The 18,344-nt window shown below is 38.0% G+C and overlaps 1 protein-coding gene across 12 annotated transcripts in view; it reads left to right on the forward strand.

Moving 5' to 3' along the window:
* ASPH (aspartate beta-hydroxylase) overlaps positions 1–18,344 on the forward strand; it is a 164,171-nt gene that overhangs the window by 12,370 nt on the left and 133,457 nt on the right. For 8 of the 12 annotated variants that reach the window (XR_006414046.1, XM_044423800.1, XM_044423791.1 and 5 more), the window contains 3 exons: positions 8,794–8,934; positions 9,258–9,302; positions 11,927–11,995. Coding sequence is in view for 11 of the 12 variants with exons in the window: in XM_044423800.1 (XP_044279735.1) it covers positions 8,794–8,934; positions 9,258–9,302; positions 11,927–11,995 (255 nt within the window). In the remaining variant the exon portion in view is untranslated. Of the gene's footprint in view, positions 1–4,573; positions 4,779–8,793; positions 8,935–9,257; positions 9,303–11,926; positions 11,996–18,344 lie in introns of those variants that run through there. The other 4 variants (XM_044423795.1, XM_044423796.1, XM_044423801.1 and 1 more) reach the window with 2 other exon arrangements.

The following is an 18,344-nucleotide window of genomic DNA, read 5'->3' on the forward strand; positions in this document are numbered from 1 at the left end:
TTCCTGGTACTGAGCGGCCATGCGAAAGCTTGGACAAGTCGCGGCTAATGAGTTGTGGCTCGTGACATCACCTGGAGCCGCTACTCGTTTCTGAGCATGTGCATGGCCCCTATGTGCACTGTTATCTGATGCTCGGCTGCTGGGGCGATGGTGGGTGACTTGACTCGTGTGCCAACAGAGCTCTGCGTGCCCGCAGTGGCACCCATGCCATAGGTTCACAACCGCTGTTCTAGATCAACCCCAGGAACAAAATGCTTTCTGCTGGGTATCACTGATTTAGAAGAAGTGATGTTCAATATATGCATCTGTTTGGCTAATTCTTTGACCTTTTGCCAAAGACCACCATTTTGCACTTAATGATGCAATTTGGATCAATTATTTTAAAAAAGAGAAAGATTTATTGCTAACTTTCTGGTATATGTTGAGCTTTCTGCCATAGCTAAGGAAGATTTTTTTTTTAAATTGTGCATTACAAATTTGCTAGAACAGTCTATATCAACTGCTTTAAATGATTTCCTTCTAGTTGCTGTAACTTTTGATAAAATGGTTTAACATTTTAAATTGGTTTTAAACTGATTTGTTGATTCAAATGATCTCGCTTCTGTCAATTTAAATCAGGAAATTATTAGTCTGGTTTGATCAAGGTAGTCCTGGATGGTGGTGGTAGAGTTTCATCTCCATACTTCCTAGTGAGGTTTGTGCTCGAGAGCGACATCTCCCTCTGTAAGGGTGCAGACCCGATTGTGTGGGTCCGCCCCCGGAGCCGGATGGATCCGGAAGGATTCCTGAAGGCTCTGGGGGAGTTTCCGGCTGACAAGACGGGTGCTCCTGTCGAGGCTCTGGTTGAACTGTGGAATGGGGAGATGACCAGGGCTGTAGACACGATCGCTCCTAAGCGTCCTCTCCCACCGGGCAGAGCCCGCTCTTCCCCTTGGTACACTCCAGAATTGAGGGCAATGAAGCAGGTTGGGAGACGGCTAGAGCGTAGGTGGAGGAAATCACGTGATGAATCTGACCGAACACACTTAAGAGCCCACTATCGGGCCTATGCTGTGGCGGTGAGGGCGGCGAAAAAGAGACACTTCTCCGCTTCCATTGCCTCCTCACAATGCCGTCCGGCGGAGCTCTTTCGAGTGGTGCAAGGCCTGGTTCACCCAGGGCCAAAGGAAGAGCTGATTCCACCCTCAAAGGCCCGCTGTGACGACTTTGCCGAGCATTTTAGGGAGAAAATCGCTCAGATTCGTCACGAGCTGGATTCCACTATTGATTCAGAGGTTTTAAGGGAGACACCAACGCTGCCGTCTGGTCCAGAATTATTGGATGAATTTCAGTTATTGCGGCCCGATGATGTGGACAAGGTGCTTGGACGAGTACGTCCTACCACTTGCCTTCTGGACCCTTGCCCGTCTTGGTTAATAAAGGATTCCAAGCACGGGATTGGAACCTGGATCTTGGAAGTGGTTAACGCTTCTCTGAGGGAGGGTCGGGTGCCTGCCCCTTTAAAGGAGGCAGTAGTCCGACCGGTCCTGAAGAAGGCGTCACTGGATCCAGGGATGGCCGCTAACTATAGACCAGTGGCCAACATCCCATTTCTGGGCAAGGTGTTAGAGCGAGTGGTGGCGGGACAACTCCAAGCACTCTTGGATGAAACTGATTATCTGGACCCATTTCAGTCCGGCTTCAGACCCGGGTACGGTACTGAATCTGCCTTGGTCGCCCTGTACGATGACCTGTGCAGGGAGAAGGACAGGGGGAGTGCGTCCCTGTTGGTTCTCCTGGACCTCTCAGCGGCTTTCGATACCATCGACCATGGTATCCTTCTGGATAGGCTGGCGGGATTGGGGTTCGGAGGCACCGCTTTGCGGTGGTTCCGCTCCTATCTCAACGACCGATTCCAGAAGGTGGTGTTGGGGGACTATGGCTCTGCGCCATGGCAGCTTTGCCATGGGGTACCGCAGGGTTCCATTTTGTCCCCTTTACTGTTCAATATCTACATGAAACCGCTGGGAGAGGTCATCAGGAGGTGTGGGCTGCGGACCCATCAGTATGCTGATGATACCCAGCTCTACCTCTCGTTTTCCACCAATCCAGGTGAGGCAGTGGCTGTACTGAACCGGTGCCTGGCCGAGGTAATGGGCTGGATGAGGGCCAATAAACTGAAGCTCAATCCAGACAAGACGGAGGTCCTGTTGGTTGGCGGTTCGGGCTTCGGAGAAGGTGACCTGAACCTTGTCCTGAATGGGGTTGCACTCCCTCCTAGGGACAAGGTCCGCAGCTTGGGAGTGCTCCTCGACCCGGAGCTTTCACTTGAAGCTCAGGTGACAACAGCGGCGAGGAGCGCTTTCCTCCAGCTTCGGCTGATTCATCAGCTGCGCCCCTACCTGGAGTACGACTGCCTTGCAACAGTGACTCATGCGCTGGTGACTTCCCGTCTTGACTTCTGTAACGCGCTCTACGTGGGGCTACCCTTGAAGACGGTCCGGATACTTCAATTGGTTCAGAATAGAGCTGCCAGGCTGCTGACGGGGACTGGACGTTATGTTCACATGACGCCAGTTCTCCGTCAGCTTCACTGGCTCCCCATTGAAGTCCGGGCCCAATTCAAGGTGTTGGTAATGACCTATAAAGCCCTAAACGGCTTGGGTCCTGGTTACCTGAAGGAGCGCTTACATCCATATTTGCCCAGTCGCCCCCTGAGATCGGCGGGAGAGGCCCTTCTCCGGGAGCCCTCCGTGAGAGAAATTAGGAGGGTGGTTACTCGGAGAAGGGCTTTCTCAGCGGTGGCGCCTAAGTTATGGAATGCGCTCCCAAGAGAGGTCCGCCTGGCGCCGTCGTTATTTGTTTTTCGGCGCCAGGCTAAGACCTTTTTATTTAAGCAACATTTTAAATGCTAAATACAATTGAATTTTATCTGGCCAGGGCGGCTTATTTTATAATGTGAGTTTTAATTAAGATTATTTTATATGGATTTTAACTTGTTTTATCTATGTTGTAAGCCGCCCCGAGGCTTCGGCGAATGGGGCGGCATAAAAATGTTTTAATAAATAAATAAATAAATACTAAATAGCTGAAGCTCTCTGGACAGTTAACAACAATTCATAAAAAGGTACATTTGCAAAGTTGGATGACTGTAGAAATACTAGTACAATTAAATACAATGAAATGCAACATAACATTCCAATGTACATAATGCTGGATAAACCATGGGACTGAGCAATATTTTCCAAGCACCACCCTCAGGAGTAGACCATCCAAGTAGCAGGAGAACCACTGCACTGCAGTATTTCCACTTCTAATTGGACCAGAATGTGCCCTAGGCACATTTGATTCAACTGTAATAACAATGGAGCCTTAAGTTCCAGTAGATACAAAAAATTGTCATGGAAATACCTATTATTATTATTATTATACCTATCAAGTATATTACAGAAAGCCTTGAATGAGTCTGTAGTGTCCTAAGGGCCAGCATATAGCAGGCCCTGGGCATCTGTATAAAGCTATGCTGGGCAGCACATAAAGACTAAATAGAGGCAATGGGGTGTCCAGCTGTTGGTCCGGTCATTATTTAACCCATGAGTGGTGGTTCTTTGCAGACTGGGTCTCTGGCCTAGGTTGCATGATCAAAGTAAGCCATGGTGGCTTATCTGGTTAAATACCTGCACATGTAGGGTGCAATTTCCAGGTAGCGTGGCTTATTTTAATCATGTGAACCAACTCTCTGTATGTGTGATAGTTTTCTGTTCTTTGCATTTAGTAGTAATTTTTCCAGTAAATGTATTAGGGAGCTTCAGCATTTACTTCATGAGGAGGGAATTGTTGAGGCATCATTTGGTGATTTTTGTTAGAGCTTTTGAACTTTACTATATAGGAAGCTGGATGGGGCCTATAATGCTGTTACTTAGGAGCTACTAAGGTGCATATTGGACTGCAGTAAAGAGAACATTTAAATAGGTGGTATTTTGCCCTTTTTCCCATTAGGATGTAGAAATTGTTCACTGCTAACTCCTCAGTAGAAGCAAACTTTTGTCCTTAAATTTATCCAAATCCAAGGCCATGGATCTTGCAGAAATGCTGTAATGCTTTCCTATTTAGGTTAGAAATCATTATCAAGATTGAGAGAGAAATAATCCTAGTGTCACTTAATCCTAGTGGTTTCAGAATGATTGTAAATTCTGTGCTGTAAGTGGGGAATTACATTGTATCAAGTACAGGCAGATTTATAGATTATCTATTCAGAACTCTCAAGAAACTCATGTAATGACTGAATGTCAGCAGGAAGTAAATTTGGCCAATGCCCAGAATCCACAGACAAGCTTTGTGCCCTGACTTTTGTTTGAGTTTGTACAGAAGGTTTAATGCTCTTAGAATTTAGTCACTGAGGCATACTTTCCTGCAATCATTTTTTTAATCTGTTCTCATTTTGCTTCTCTGGTATGCTGGTGTTTAGAAATTAAATGAGACGGAAGGGACTGAGTACCCAGGATGCTTTGCTGGTAGGAGGGGGTAAATTTGATTGTCGTCAGCATTGGGTTTCCATATGGGTACTTAAAAGCTTTTTGCTTGCAGATGATCACACTAAAAATAGCTTTTGAGGAGTGTGCAGCCGGGTCTGATTTCAGGTTTTAGCTGAGTTGACCATCAGAAACTTTTTTTTTTGCTGCAGTTTCAAGGCTTATATGAGGATGGATTTTTACTGATTCTATCCTGGACACTTGTTTTATATTCAGTTCTACTTCATTCTTGGGTAAAAGACACTGATACCATGGCTGAAAGTTCAGGTACAGTTCTCAGCTTTGAGGGTGCGGGGAGAATATGGTTATGATTATTCTGGGGAACAAAACTGTAAGTATGTTATGAAATAACTTCAGTGTGATTAAATAAAATTTAAGAAATTCAAAAGTTAGACTTTTATTTTCTCTGTGGAAGCTTATTTTCCACAATCAAAAGATCAACAATAATACCAACAGAATTTCTTTTCTGGTTTGAGAGATCCTTTGCATAGAAAATCAGACTGCAGGATTTTGCTAATATAGTTTTCTCCATTTTTATATATTTTGTAAATGCATAACTGTAATTTAGCTGATTGTGATACTTATATAGACACATGGCAAGTGAAAAGGGCTTGCCAGATATGGAAATTGACCTACTTTCTTCATTGCTGGCAGCATGCAAGGCTTCTACTTACTTTTCTGGAATAAGTTATTAGTAAATAGTTCTTAATGGATGCTTTTTAGATCAGAATTGATGATCTAATTGTAAAATGCTGCAAACATAAATGAAAAAAAAGCCAAGGTTTAATTGGCATAGCTGAAGAACGTAAATGTTTTTTAAAAAAATATTTCCGATGAATGTTTTGAGTGTTCCTTAGTGACTTGTATAGGTGTAACAGTAATGGCTTCACAATTCTAAAAATAGAGATGTTATAAAATTGTGTGTGAATATATTTCAGTGATGACATGATACAGCTGTATGAATGTATAAATATATATTGCTATAAAGGAAAGCCAGTGTGGTATAGTGGTTAGAGTGTTGGATGGCGATTCAAGAAACCCAAGTTCTACCCTCCATTTGTCCATGAAGCTCTACCATTCTACCATTGATCATTTATTAAAAAACCTTGGTAGACTTCTAACATTTATTGGACCCATTTTGAATTACAACTGTAATTAAAATGTGTATTGGATTATATGCCTTTCCTATAAAAATAAATTAAGGAACCAAAAAAGTCATACAGGATTTTTTAAAATCAGCATAGTGTAATTGCAGCATGCAACCTGGTACCTTCCAGATTTTTTGATAAAACACCTCTTGGCATTCATGACGCTTGGCCATGCTGACTGGGCCAATGGAATGTGATGTCAAAAAACACTGAATCAGGAGAGAGTACATATTCTGAATGGATTTTCCTAAAACAGCATCTCAGTGAATGCCCAAAATAGAAGGGAAGAAAATGGGAGAGGAACTGGTGTACACCATAGGCAGGAATAGATAAGAGAAAAGCATTTCTTACTGAGGATACTTCTATTTTTTATCTCCTACAAATGGTTATTTGTACTATCATTTAACAAGTCAATTAAAATGTAACATTCAGAATATAGCATTAGTGTTAAAAAAACAACAAAAGCAACATTTCACACTTAGGTTTCATAGTGAGTGAGGCAAAATTAGACTACTTGAGATCTGTGAAACTGATATGTGTGGTTTTGATTATGAGCAGAACCTGACAAGTCTGCTGTTCTTTATCATCAGTTAAGGTGGTTAATTTGTTCAGTAAGCTTTTAAATTGCTTCCAGCTCTTGATCGCTCTTGGAATTTCCATTCTGATTTTGCTTGTCTGCTAGGCTTGAAATTTTTGATCTGTTTATTTTTTCCCATAAATTAGAGCATTCAAATTGACCTGCTCTCTCATACTGAAGAGAAAAGTATCCTTGCATATTAAAACTAGTGGGAAAATATTCATTCATCTTATTTCTCTACATTATTGCTTTAAAAGCTACATTAAATGAAAAACAGTTTATAGATTTCAGGGATCATTGCACAAGTTGTTGTGCAAAATTGTTCACTGGCTCAGAGGAAAGATAATCTCTCACAGTTTAAGCTATTTGCATGCCTTCATCCTAAATATCTATTAATGCCTTTAAATGCCTCTTCTGGATCCAATCCTCTCCTTATACTTAGAATGCAGATCTATACTTCTTTACTGAGAAGTAAGTTCCAGTGTGTTAATGGGGATTATGTCCATCTAAGTGTACATAGGATTGCTGTCTTGGTCCTTCAAGCACAGTTCATAATTGACCCTTTTCAGAAATGAATTCAGGGCTATACTCTGAATTCAGATATTTTAGGGAAAATTAGAGTGGGTGAAGCACTACATAATTATTATTTAATACATTCTATACATTCTTGGCTGTATGAGTAGACAAGCTGTAATGAAATTGGGGTAGAGGATTGGGATTAACTGATGCTTCAATATTAACTTTAAAGCCGTAACTTTTGATTCAGTGGCCATTAGGAATTCTCAGCCTTTTAAATTTATTTATAAATTTGTATGCCGTCCATTACTTGCATCTCTGGATGGCTTACAACATAAATTAGAATAAAATAGATAAATTGACTATTGCCAGTAAAAGCCCAGTTGGGTAGCTCTACTTAGTAGCTGAAGTTAGAAAGAATAATATTCAAGTATGGGAGGAAAAGGTGTGTGTTGTTAATACCACTTGGTTTCTATTAACCTTCTATGTAGTACATGATCTAAAGTTATCACAGAACATGGAAATCTGCTTATACGTAGTTAATCTATCTAGTCTGGTATTGTCAACACTGACTGGCACAACCCTCTAGAGTTTAAGGCAAGATTCATTTCTAGCCTGAATCTGTGCTGAGATTACAGGAACCCTCATGGATTTTCTGCATACAAAACTTGGGTTCTATTACTGAGCAATCCTCCACATGGCTGGCTTAATATAATAAAGCTTCCTCTCAGTCTTAATATAAAAAACAATCTTGTTCCTTTCACCTCATGTTTTCTACCTATCAAACAGCTTGTGTGCCTGGCTGAAGGATAACATTTCAAGCCATATGTATTTTATATTTTAATAATGGTGCATTTGCTGGATCCAGGCAATAGAATAAACCAGTTGCTGGTTCTGTGTGAGTTGCTGTTGAAAGGTGTGTTTTGTTGTCCAAATCCAGCTTTAATAACCAATTACAGTTTGATTGTTTAACTGTAAACAACCTACTGTACACAACCCAATAACAAACTATGGGTCTTCTTCAAGGAGTGTTTGTTGCAAAAAAATCATAGTTAGTGCAACTGAATCAGACAACACAAATAACCTATGCAACATCACAAATAACAGTACAACATCAACCCATACTTAGTCCATGTATGTGGGTTATTGTGTTGTCTGAACCTAGCCATTGTTGTTTTTTCATCCCAGAAGTCCTAATAACAGCTATTGGTGCAATGTGCAACCATCATAGCACCGGGTACAGTTGATGTTGAATGTTTGCAACCTCTTCTGAGCTTTCCTCTTAAAACTGTAACTAAATTTAGATTACATGAATTCAATAATATCCCCTTATTTTGCTTTGTTTACTATCTCCCCAATCAAGAAGTTAAAAAAAAAAAAAATTTGAAAGCTTGAACTGTTTTGTAACTTGGGTTTGATTAATAAAGGTATTCTCCTAATACAGTGTTCCAATAATAATGAATGATAGCTTTTACTTATTACATCTTATTTCATGCTTCCTTTGGCAGGGTTGGCATTAAACATTTTACTCTTTGCAGTGGAACAATAAATTGTGCCCTCACCCAAATCAAGACAGATAATACCAAGGAGGGCCAGGGTATTTTGACCCCTAAGGACAAAATTCTATACACCTGCTTGAGTACCTTCTCTTAAAATGGGGATTATCAAAAGTTAGTAACTGTCACAATCCACTGGATTGAAGGTAGTTTTCTTTTCATGAGCAGTTGTACTATTGCATTTTTAAGGGCAGCAGATACTCAAAGATTGGTTAACTGCAACCTGTACTCATCATACCCCATTAGCTAAATTTATTAAGCCAATAGGAGATAGGGATTGCAAACACATACAGTCTCAATATTGCAGGTGGCTGGTTCTTGTCATCAGGTTTCATTAACTGACATTGTTTCTTTGACACAAAACTAGATGCAAATAATTGCAACATAAACATAGTTTCTTTTTCTGAATCTTTGTAAAATAGCATATTTGCAAAGTTAGGCACTGCTGTATCTTCTAGTAGTAATTTACATTCTTTATTTTACAGAGGCAAAACATGGAGGGAACAAGAAAGAAGGCCTTTCTGGAAGTTCTTTTTTTACATGGTTTATGGTAATTGCACTGCTGGGAGTATGGACGTCAGTTGCTGTGGTTTGGTTTGAACTTGTCGATTATGAAGAAGTTCTAGGTAAGAATTTCTGCAGTACTTAAATCAAATTTTAAAATATGTTAAGAAATATGCATTTACAATTTTAAAATTCAGGTTCAAAAGTTTAAGAATAGTATTTATTCTGAAAAATTCTAATTCTGGTTGCAGCAATGAATAAAGTTGCACTTAACTAGATTCTAAGCCTGGAGATGAAGGGAAAACCCCAGGTATTTTGTATGTATTCGTAACCAGTATTACAGAAAAAATGGGAAGAAGAATAGGTTGAATGGAAGAAGAATCATATAGCTAATATTTTTGGTTCTGATGTGAATAATAATGTCTATATTTTTACATGCATGCAGCCAAAGCAAAGGACTTCCGTTATAACTTGTCAGAGGTACTCCAAGGTAGGATTATAGAACAACAAACTATGTATTCTTGCAAATCATGAACTTGAAATGTAAAAATTAGATTTTTTTCTTTCTGACTCTGAGAAGATAGTTTTGTTACTAGTAGACTGTTGACATACGTATACTGAAAATCAGCTATTTTTCATTTAGCTTTGTTGGCTTTTGTTGACTTAATGGCTTTGATGTGCCTTCTGCTTTATCATTCAATTTCTGTTTCTTTTACAAGTAAGCTTCCTCTGCTGCTACTTTCCTTTTGGGGATGGGTCTAGGAACAGTACAAAACTTAGAGGAAGAGGCAAGATAATCCAAAATATTCATTTCCCCCACTTTCTAGAGGCTGTTAGAGACCCAGGATAGATAAAAATGGCTTAACCCTTTGGAATTTATGCCAACATTTTCTCTGTGTTTTAGAGTTATGCATGGGGGAAAATCTAGATGCCTGACTTTCTAAAAAGAGCCATTAATATGGTGAAAATGGATGTGTAGTTGTAAAATAGAAACTGGATGTTCTTTCCATATCAAGGGAATATTAACAAGTTTCCAATGCCCATTCCAGAAAAAATATATTTTAAGAAGAAAGATGGGCTTCTGGAAAAAAATTGCCCATGTCAATGCTGGTGACTTAGGAGACCATAATGTTATTGCAGCCCTTGCTGGATTAGACCATAGGCACATATAGACCAACATTCTGTTTCCACAGTAGCTAGCCAGGTGCCTATTGGAAGACCACAAGCAGAACATGAGTGTAGTAGCATCCATTCACATTCCATAGCAACTGGCACATGGAGTCACAATGCCTCTGCTACTGTAACTATAATTATATAGCCATCAGGACTATATAATTGATAGATCTGATTATCTATTAAGTAACAGATAATCCCACTGACAGATTTATTATCTATCCCATTGATAGATGTATTATCTATTAAAACTGCTAGGAAAGGGATATTTTTGAAGTGTTAAAGCTAAAATAATTTTCCATTTTTCTTCTTGTGAAGGAAAATTATAATGATTCTGATATAAATTATTTTAAGATCATAAATTGATTCACTGCAGTTCAAATGCCAAATTCTGTGATTTTGACATGTTAGAAAACAAAACAGTTTAGCAAGGTATAGTTTAGAGCATTGTGTGTTTTTTTTGTTTACTGTCAGTTTAGTGCTTCTCTCATTTGGTGTGTTCACCTTTTAAAGGCAAAACAGTGACCATAGCAATGGCTTTGTTGATTCAGGTACTATATCAAATTATAGCTAGTTCTCTCTTCTGTTATATAGCATTCATTACAACTAATGAAAACTAATTGAATTGCTACTTATATATACAGTTTCATTCTGAGGTATCATGGCTTCAGTTACTTTTGTTTAAAGCAAAATAGTCGGCAGTCCCCGATTTACAAACACCCAAGTTAAGAACAACCCATACTTATGAACGAACTGCCATAAAGCTTTTTAATTTTTAGAAATTACTGAGTAAAATTGTCATCTCTATAGAGAGAGAAAGAGAAAGGGGGAAAGAAGGAAGTCTCGTAAACAGACCTTCCTATCCAACCCATCTGGAGAGGGAAATATCTCTGGCATTTCCTTGCTGCATGGGAGAAGACAGTGGTGAGTTTGGGAAGTGGTTAGAAATATTCACAGGTTTTCCACTTTAATGGGGATCCTATGCCCCTAAGTCCCGCAAATGTGGAAATCGATCATGTATCGATCAAATACATGATCGACTTGCAGACAAATTTCCATTTCCCAGGAACGAAACTTGTTTGTAACCCAGGGACTGCCTGTATTGGAATGGTAAGGGTATCATTTTCTTTTCAGCAACAACTTGGGCAAATCTATATTTCATCTTATTCTCCATGTGCGTATTGCTTCTGCCTTGGGCAATAAGTTATGACAGAAACTATAGCTTTACCTATTTTCCTTACATATTGATCTTTTCAGTTCAGAATAGTTGCAGGTTGGCATGCATTTCTTTGATTTCACTTTCTGCTTGAACTCCTCTTGCATGACTGGAACCTAGGTTCTGTCAGTGTCCCAAATACAGCATTTATCATACTTTCCTAGGCGCATGAATGTTTTTCATCATATGCAACTGCACTTCTTCTGAAATCAACATTGTGATTGAACTGCTACTTATATAATATTGTATGATTTGGCAAAAATGTTTTTATGATAACTAGGTCCTATTTGCTTGGTGGATTGGTGGGGTATAAATAAGATATGTGATTGTATTAATAAGCAATCACAATGCAATGGTTACAGTAGATGTTGCTAGGTGAAATACATAGCAAAACTCCTGTTGATATGAATGGAGAAGGATTACTATCATTGTGTCACTTGTCTTTCCTAGACATGCAAGATACAAATGGTTAACTTTATAAAATTGTGAAAGTATTAAGTATTTCCAGCAAGTATGAAGGTTTTGTGTTTACATCATATTATATTGTCTTTTAAGAAGATCAGTTTGTTCAGGTGGAAAACATCCTGAAATGAGTAGTAGGTTTATGGTTTGGAATGAACCTTCTATAAGAGTTTGCTAGTGTCTTAATTTCTTGCTACATATGTCATCCAACTGATTGTTTTTGAAGTAAATCTACTGCATTAATTTTTATCTTTCTACTTCAGGAAAACTTGGAATCTATGATGCTGATGGAGATGGAGATTTTGATATAGAAGACGCCAAGGTTTTGCTAGGCAAGTAGATATTTCTAAAACTCTGTCTGAAAATATTGCATTATATTACATTTCTAAAACTCTGTCTGAAAATATTGTAACATTCAAATAGGAGGTAGAATCGGATCTGAATGATTTTACCGTATATTATGGTATTGATCAAATTAGGTATCATTTTAAAGTGTGTTGCTATAGAAGAGTTGTTTGTATCCTGGTTTTAAAGCCCTGTTCAGATCTTCACTGTGAAAAATTAAGAATGTAGATACTTTTAAAAATATAGACCACTGATGACACTGTATGTATAAAAGCACATTTCCATTGATTAGAAATTGTAAAGTGCCTTTGAAGACTCTTCAGAAGCTGCAGCTTGTAGAAAATGCAGCAGCCAGATAAATAACAGGGATCAGATAGTCTGATCAATCCTGGCCTGCTTGCATTGGCTTCTCATTTGCTTCTGAGTCCAATTCAAAGTAATACAACCAGAACCCTTCAGTGCTTCACCCAATCCTGATAATCAAATGAATAAATGCTAGATGATTGCTAGTATGGACAAAAGACATGGTATTTAGTTTTTCAGACTTTATTTGAAATGCTTCTAGTTACTATGTGATATATAAGGGCAGCTGAAGGACTACTGCCACACTTAGTCCTTTTCTGCTTTAATTTCTAACCTTATCAGATGGGCTTTGGATTTGAATTTGTCTTAACTTTCTAAAAGTGGAAGTTCTAGTAGCAGTATAATTTAATGCTATTTCCATTTTATGGACTCAAGAAGCCACTAGCAACTACTAATTCATTCTCCATCAGGAATCTCATCCCATCCTTGTCTTAGACAAAGCTGGTGATCTAGATTTAGTGGGTAGATTTCTTGAAGACAGCTGGAACATGGCTTCCAAAAAAGGCGTCATTGTAATTTTCACCCTGAAACTCTGGGTTTTGGTTTGCTTTTACCCATTAGACCATATTCCACATTCAGGAAGAACTTGGGGTTGTGATTTTTCAAAATGGGGGCAGGAATGAGCACAGAACATCTATCCTGTTCATAGGAATGCTGCCTAGTTCTTCCATAAGAAATTCGTAACTCAGCAATGTTCCCCTAATGCTGCTGGGTATCCTTCCCAGTTCTTCCTTCCCTTTTGTAGTAAGCAGCTAGAGCTAGGAGAATGCCTTTCTCAGCTGCTTATTCTTTACTGTGCTCCTTGTTTCTCTGTCACTAGTTGGGCTCCAGAGGGTAAAAGAAACAGATGTTTGCAGTGAAGAAATAATTTGGTCTATTCCTACCATCTAATGAGGTGCACTCTTCTTCATATGCAGCCTTATTTCTTCAATCCATGGTGAAAGGATGAACTTAAAGATTTTGACTGCCTTGCTTTGATTCCTTATTGGCTACTATTGACAGGGCATGGAGCGATAAGAATTCATTTGGTCAAATATGCAATGACATCGGCAAATGCAGTAGAACATTTAGGGTTAGATCTGACCCTCTAAAACACGTTGCCATCTTTGTATGTCATGCTAAGCAAAAGGCCATGGTGGGTTGGTGGTTCATGGAAGAATCCATGGTATGCCAAACAGTTGATCAGGTTCAGTATGGGTTGTTATCTTTTCCCCATAGTCTTCCAGCCAATATCCCAGAGTGCTTTGTGGCAGCATCAGTCTTACCTTCCTCTCCCTGCTCTGATCATTATCTCTTTTTGTTTACCACTTTTTTCAGAGCCACAAAATGTGCAGTTAGGATCAAGAGGGTTCGCACTTAGGAAATTGTGCATTTGCGTTAGTAATTTGAAAGTTGGATTTTTATAGCTGCATGAACGCATCTTTATGCCTTTTTGATATATGTTGACTTGCATATCTTTGCATGTTTTAGTTGTCAAACGAAGTGGGAAAGCACACTGGGTAACAGATTGACAGGATAAGAATGCAAATTGGCTAATTGTGGACAGTTGCTAATCTTGTTGCCACTACTTTTTTGAAACATTTTTCCCCTTCACAGATAATTTTTAACTGAACAGCTTAGCAACATAAGTGTGGAATCCTTTTTGTTTTTCCCTCTTTTTGACCTTTCCCTTATCTCCATCTATTCCACAAAGGAAGATATTAACCCGACAAAAGCCCTTTTTGTGGTTCATTTTCAGAGCTAATATTGCTGTGGTTATTGCATTTATCTGACAAAATTGAGAAGGCAGGTGTATGGAGGAAGTATTGGGGGATGGATGTAAGTCCTTCAGAGCTGATGCCTCATTTGGACCATTTAAATCTTTTTAATGGGAAATGTCAAGTCTGAAAAGTAAATGGAGGGGAAATTCAACAGAGGAAACTTGCAAGGACATCAATCAGAGAAAATATATTGGAAAAATGTAAGTGCACACTTGTGTAACAGCAATATTTTGCAGTTTAATATTTAATATTTGATTAAAAATAATCAAATTGCAATGACATTTTGTGCAAACTTCTTGGGCCAACATAATTTTTAAACAGTGGCAAATCCTTGGATGCTGATGGAGGGACTGTCATAGATGTGGCACAAATCATGAAAAGCAGCAAGGAGTTTTTGTTGATCTTGCCAGGCTGATAGGAAGAATGACTCCATACCTGAAAATGTAAGAAACATACATAATTCTATGTATGTGCCGCAGAATATAGATAAAATGAAAGAATGGACACTTGGAGACATTTGAATGAAGAAATACATGTAACATACAGGAAAAAAGGAAATAAAAAGATAGAAGATCAGAATTGCTGTAAAGTGTGAGCCAACATATTGGGGCATAAATAAGAACATGCAATAGTTAACTGAATGAGAGAGAGAGACAAAAAGACCTTAATGCAGTTACATCAAACTAATTCAAGAGGGGGAATTGTAGGTGCATATGTGGCTAACAAGCTTAAAGAAGCTTGCACAAAATAGAAAAGAGTGCATAGTCAGAAAAGAACAATCTACAGATCAAAACACATGACAGAAAAGGGGACTTAAAACTTCATTTGGACAGTTTTTAAGATCGGGAAGATGACCAATGATAGAGAAACTCTGCAGGGTAGAAGTCTAGAAGCACAGGGAGATTTCTGGTGTTGAAAACAAGCTCTGAGTGCTTCATATGATTATTTATGTTGTGTCTTTTTTAGTCAAATTGATATATTGGTTAAAGGTTCAGTATTCCTCTTGGTATAATAAAACTGATTCAATGTGTGTGCTATAGCTTATCTGAAAAACTTACTGAACATTGGTTTGTGTTACTGTACGTGGCAAAGATTTTCTAATGGCTTTAGTGCACCTCATTTGATTCCCTTTAATCCAGATTTTAATACATTGGTTTTATGCATTCTGACCACTCTTTACTTCCATTATTGGTAGCATAGAAATAAATGTGTTCAGACATTCTCTGGACTATTTCTGTTCATGCTTAACAGTCATTAAACAACTTGTGGGGGTAGGAAGAACATGTAGGGATAACTTGCTGGTGGTGTTGCATTTTTCCGAATAATTCTTTTTGCAATTCATTGGTCTGGGACAAATAATTTTACAGTGCTTAATTTTTCCATTGACAATTCTCAGTTTCAGGAGTTGATTAATAAACAAATGTATACCACTTTTGAATGCAATACTAGACAATTTCATCTATTTCAAAGTGTAATGTTTTGCTGAGGAAATAACATCACTATGTCAGTTTCACATTGTGCTTCTTATAATCATTCATAAAAGAAAAAGTATTTCAACAGCTGTGCATGTCCTCTAGTTTAAAAGCACCAAGAACTTTAACAGAAAACTTGGTAGAAGAAAGAACAGGGCAAATATTTCTGTGTATAAATATATGAGAGAGTGCACATATGTTTGAACATGTAAACATTGGTATCCTGAATTAGTAGTTTAAGTATGGTGTTAACTTTCTCTTGAAAGTGATATCAAGAAATAGTTGTGGAACTGTAAAGGCACAATCCTGCTATTGTTGCTGAAACTTAGGGTTATGTGTGCTTACAATATGTGCTCTTGTCCCATTTTCCCCCTCTAGTAGTTCTTTGCTTGTACTTGTGACTACTTAGTTCATAGTTAATAAAAGTTAAGAACTATAACTGTAATGCATTGCACTACATTAGAAATAGGCATGGTTAGAATATAGAATATAGAAACAGGTATGGGTTTTGTTTTTGTTTTTTTTTACCAGAGATGATTTTCACATGATTTTTGTGAGAATTTTACAGAAATCTTTCATTTTCAACTTGTTACATTATTTCTTTAAGCAAGGATTCTAACAGGACTAGGTTAATGTTTCTGTGCTATATGCCAGGCTTTCTTTAGCTTAAAATGGAAATGCATGTTCTATAAATGCATGTTCTATAAATAGGACAAAAGAACAGTAGAAGTTTTAATTTCATATCTTTAAGATAGTTTATCTTAATCTAACCATAAGCAGTTTGTATCATAAGATGAATAAATTGATTAAGAATTATTTCCACACATTACATCTCTCCCCTTAGAACTTAATATAGCTGTTTGCATCAGGTTGTAGCTACCTCACTGATGGATGTGTCTGCCAGTGGAAAGGGGATGGAAATACTTTCTAGCATTTTCCCTTTCTACCTTGTAGTCTCTCTGCATACAGTCTAAAGCTGACAGAAAGTTTGAGAATGCATTCTAGCAGATTTGCAGTTTACAGCTGAGTGCAAGGGAGAATGGGAATTGGCAAAAACCATGTCCACCTATGACTGGTGGACATTTTTGATGGCAGAGCAGCCACAATAGGCATATAACCCAGTACTCTGTATATGGTTTTTTTTTTTTAATGTTGGTAGTTCTTACATTACAGCAGGGATGGGAAATGTGTTATTCCAGTTACTGTTACACTGCATCTGTTATTATTTCTCACAAATGTTTATACTTTCTATGGCTAAAGGCAGTTGTACTCTAAAAGTACCTGGAGCACACCACGTTTTCTATCTCTGTGTTAAGGTTTCACTGCATATGCGTAAAACATACATGCAGTGTAAAACAACCCAGACTGTCATCCAGTTCCATGCAACAGTTGTTTGATAGGAAATAAAAAATAATTGTAAATATAAAGGCTTCAATATGTGATCTCTCTCTAATCATTAATAGATGTAATTTGCACAATATACTTAAAGAACTACATAAAGCAGGAATTGGTTTAATTTCTCTCTTGGATCAGTTGGTAGAAAATGCATCATTAATGAAAAAGAAGCTAAAGCTGAAAATTAAATTAGAAGTTCCTGCAATGGAGAGAAGTAAGTAGTTGATCTGTAGTGGGACCTGTGCTATTCCATGGATTCATAAGTGATCTTGCATGAGAATCATGTTTAACCAGTGAACTATCAAAATTCTTCAAGGTTGTTGAAAGCTGTGTTGATTCTGATGAGTTCCAAAACGATCTCTCCCAAAAGACATTTAGATGTAATCTAGTGTAGATACAATGATAGTAATCTCCATAGAGCCAAGCAATCCTAATTCACAGATGTTCTGCTGATTTTTTTGAACTGGTAATGAATGATCAGAAAAGAGATTTTGAAGACATGGTGGATAGTTAAGTGAAAACATTATCCTGACGTTTGGGGATGGTGGAATGGTCAAATTTGCTAAATTATTAGACAAATGGGAATTTTAAAATACCACTGACATTATGCCTTAATATAAGTTTATGTTGTTTCCACATTTGAAATAAAGATTTGGTTGCCATTATCAAAAGAATGTCATATACATGGAAAAGTTGGAGGAATTGGGGAACTGAAATGATAGAGTGGCTAGAGCACCTCTTCCATGATGAGTAGCTGAAGCAGTTCTGTGTGTATTTATAATAAACATGAACATTACAAAGATCAATATTTATGCATACTGGAGAAAATAGACATTGTTCTTTGAATCAAAACATTCGAATTTGGAGTTAACCCATAACATTGAGAAAGGTCATCAAACAAATACAACTAATGTACAGAATTTGCTGTCAAAATGTACTGATGAAAATAAAAGATTGGATAAATTCATGCCAAACACCTGTTCAGATCCAGCAGGTTTCTTATTGTTCAGAATGCTTTGTTCTCAATCTTGCCCTTAAATATTATTTTCTGAAGGTTCATCATGTAAACTATAATTTTTTGCTTGAAGATTTAGTTTCTTTCAGAGGGATGGCCATGTCATTCTATCAAGGCAATTGTGATGCTTTAAAAATGCATTGCACTGTGGCATAGTTTTGTATGAGTCAAGGCCACCTCCGTCAGATTTGTAAAGCTGTCTCCTAAGTGGGTAGGCATATATACAAGCATATTTCTGGAAGAACTGCTTTTTTAAAAGACAACTTCTGTGGTCAAAAGATCAAGCAGTATAAAAGATGACTCTGTGGGTACTGGATTACTTTGTAGAACA

The sequence above is a fragment of the Varanus komodoensis genome, unplaced genomic scaffold (assembly GCF_004798865.1).
Source record: "Varanus komodoensis strain SLA01 unplaced genomic scaffold, ASM479886v1 scaffold14_1, whole genome shotgun sequence".
In the NCBI taxonomy this organism is placed as follows: Eukaryota; Metazoa; Chordata; class Lepidosauria; order Squamata; family Varanidae; genus Varanus; species Varanus komodoensis.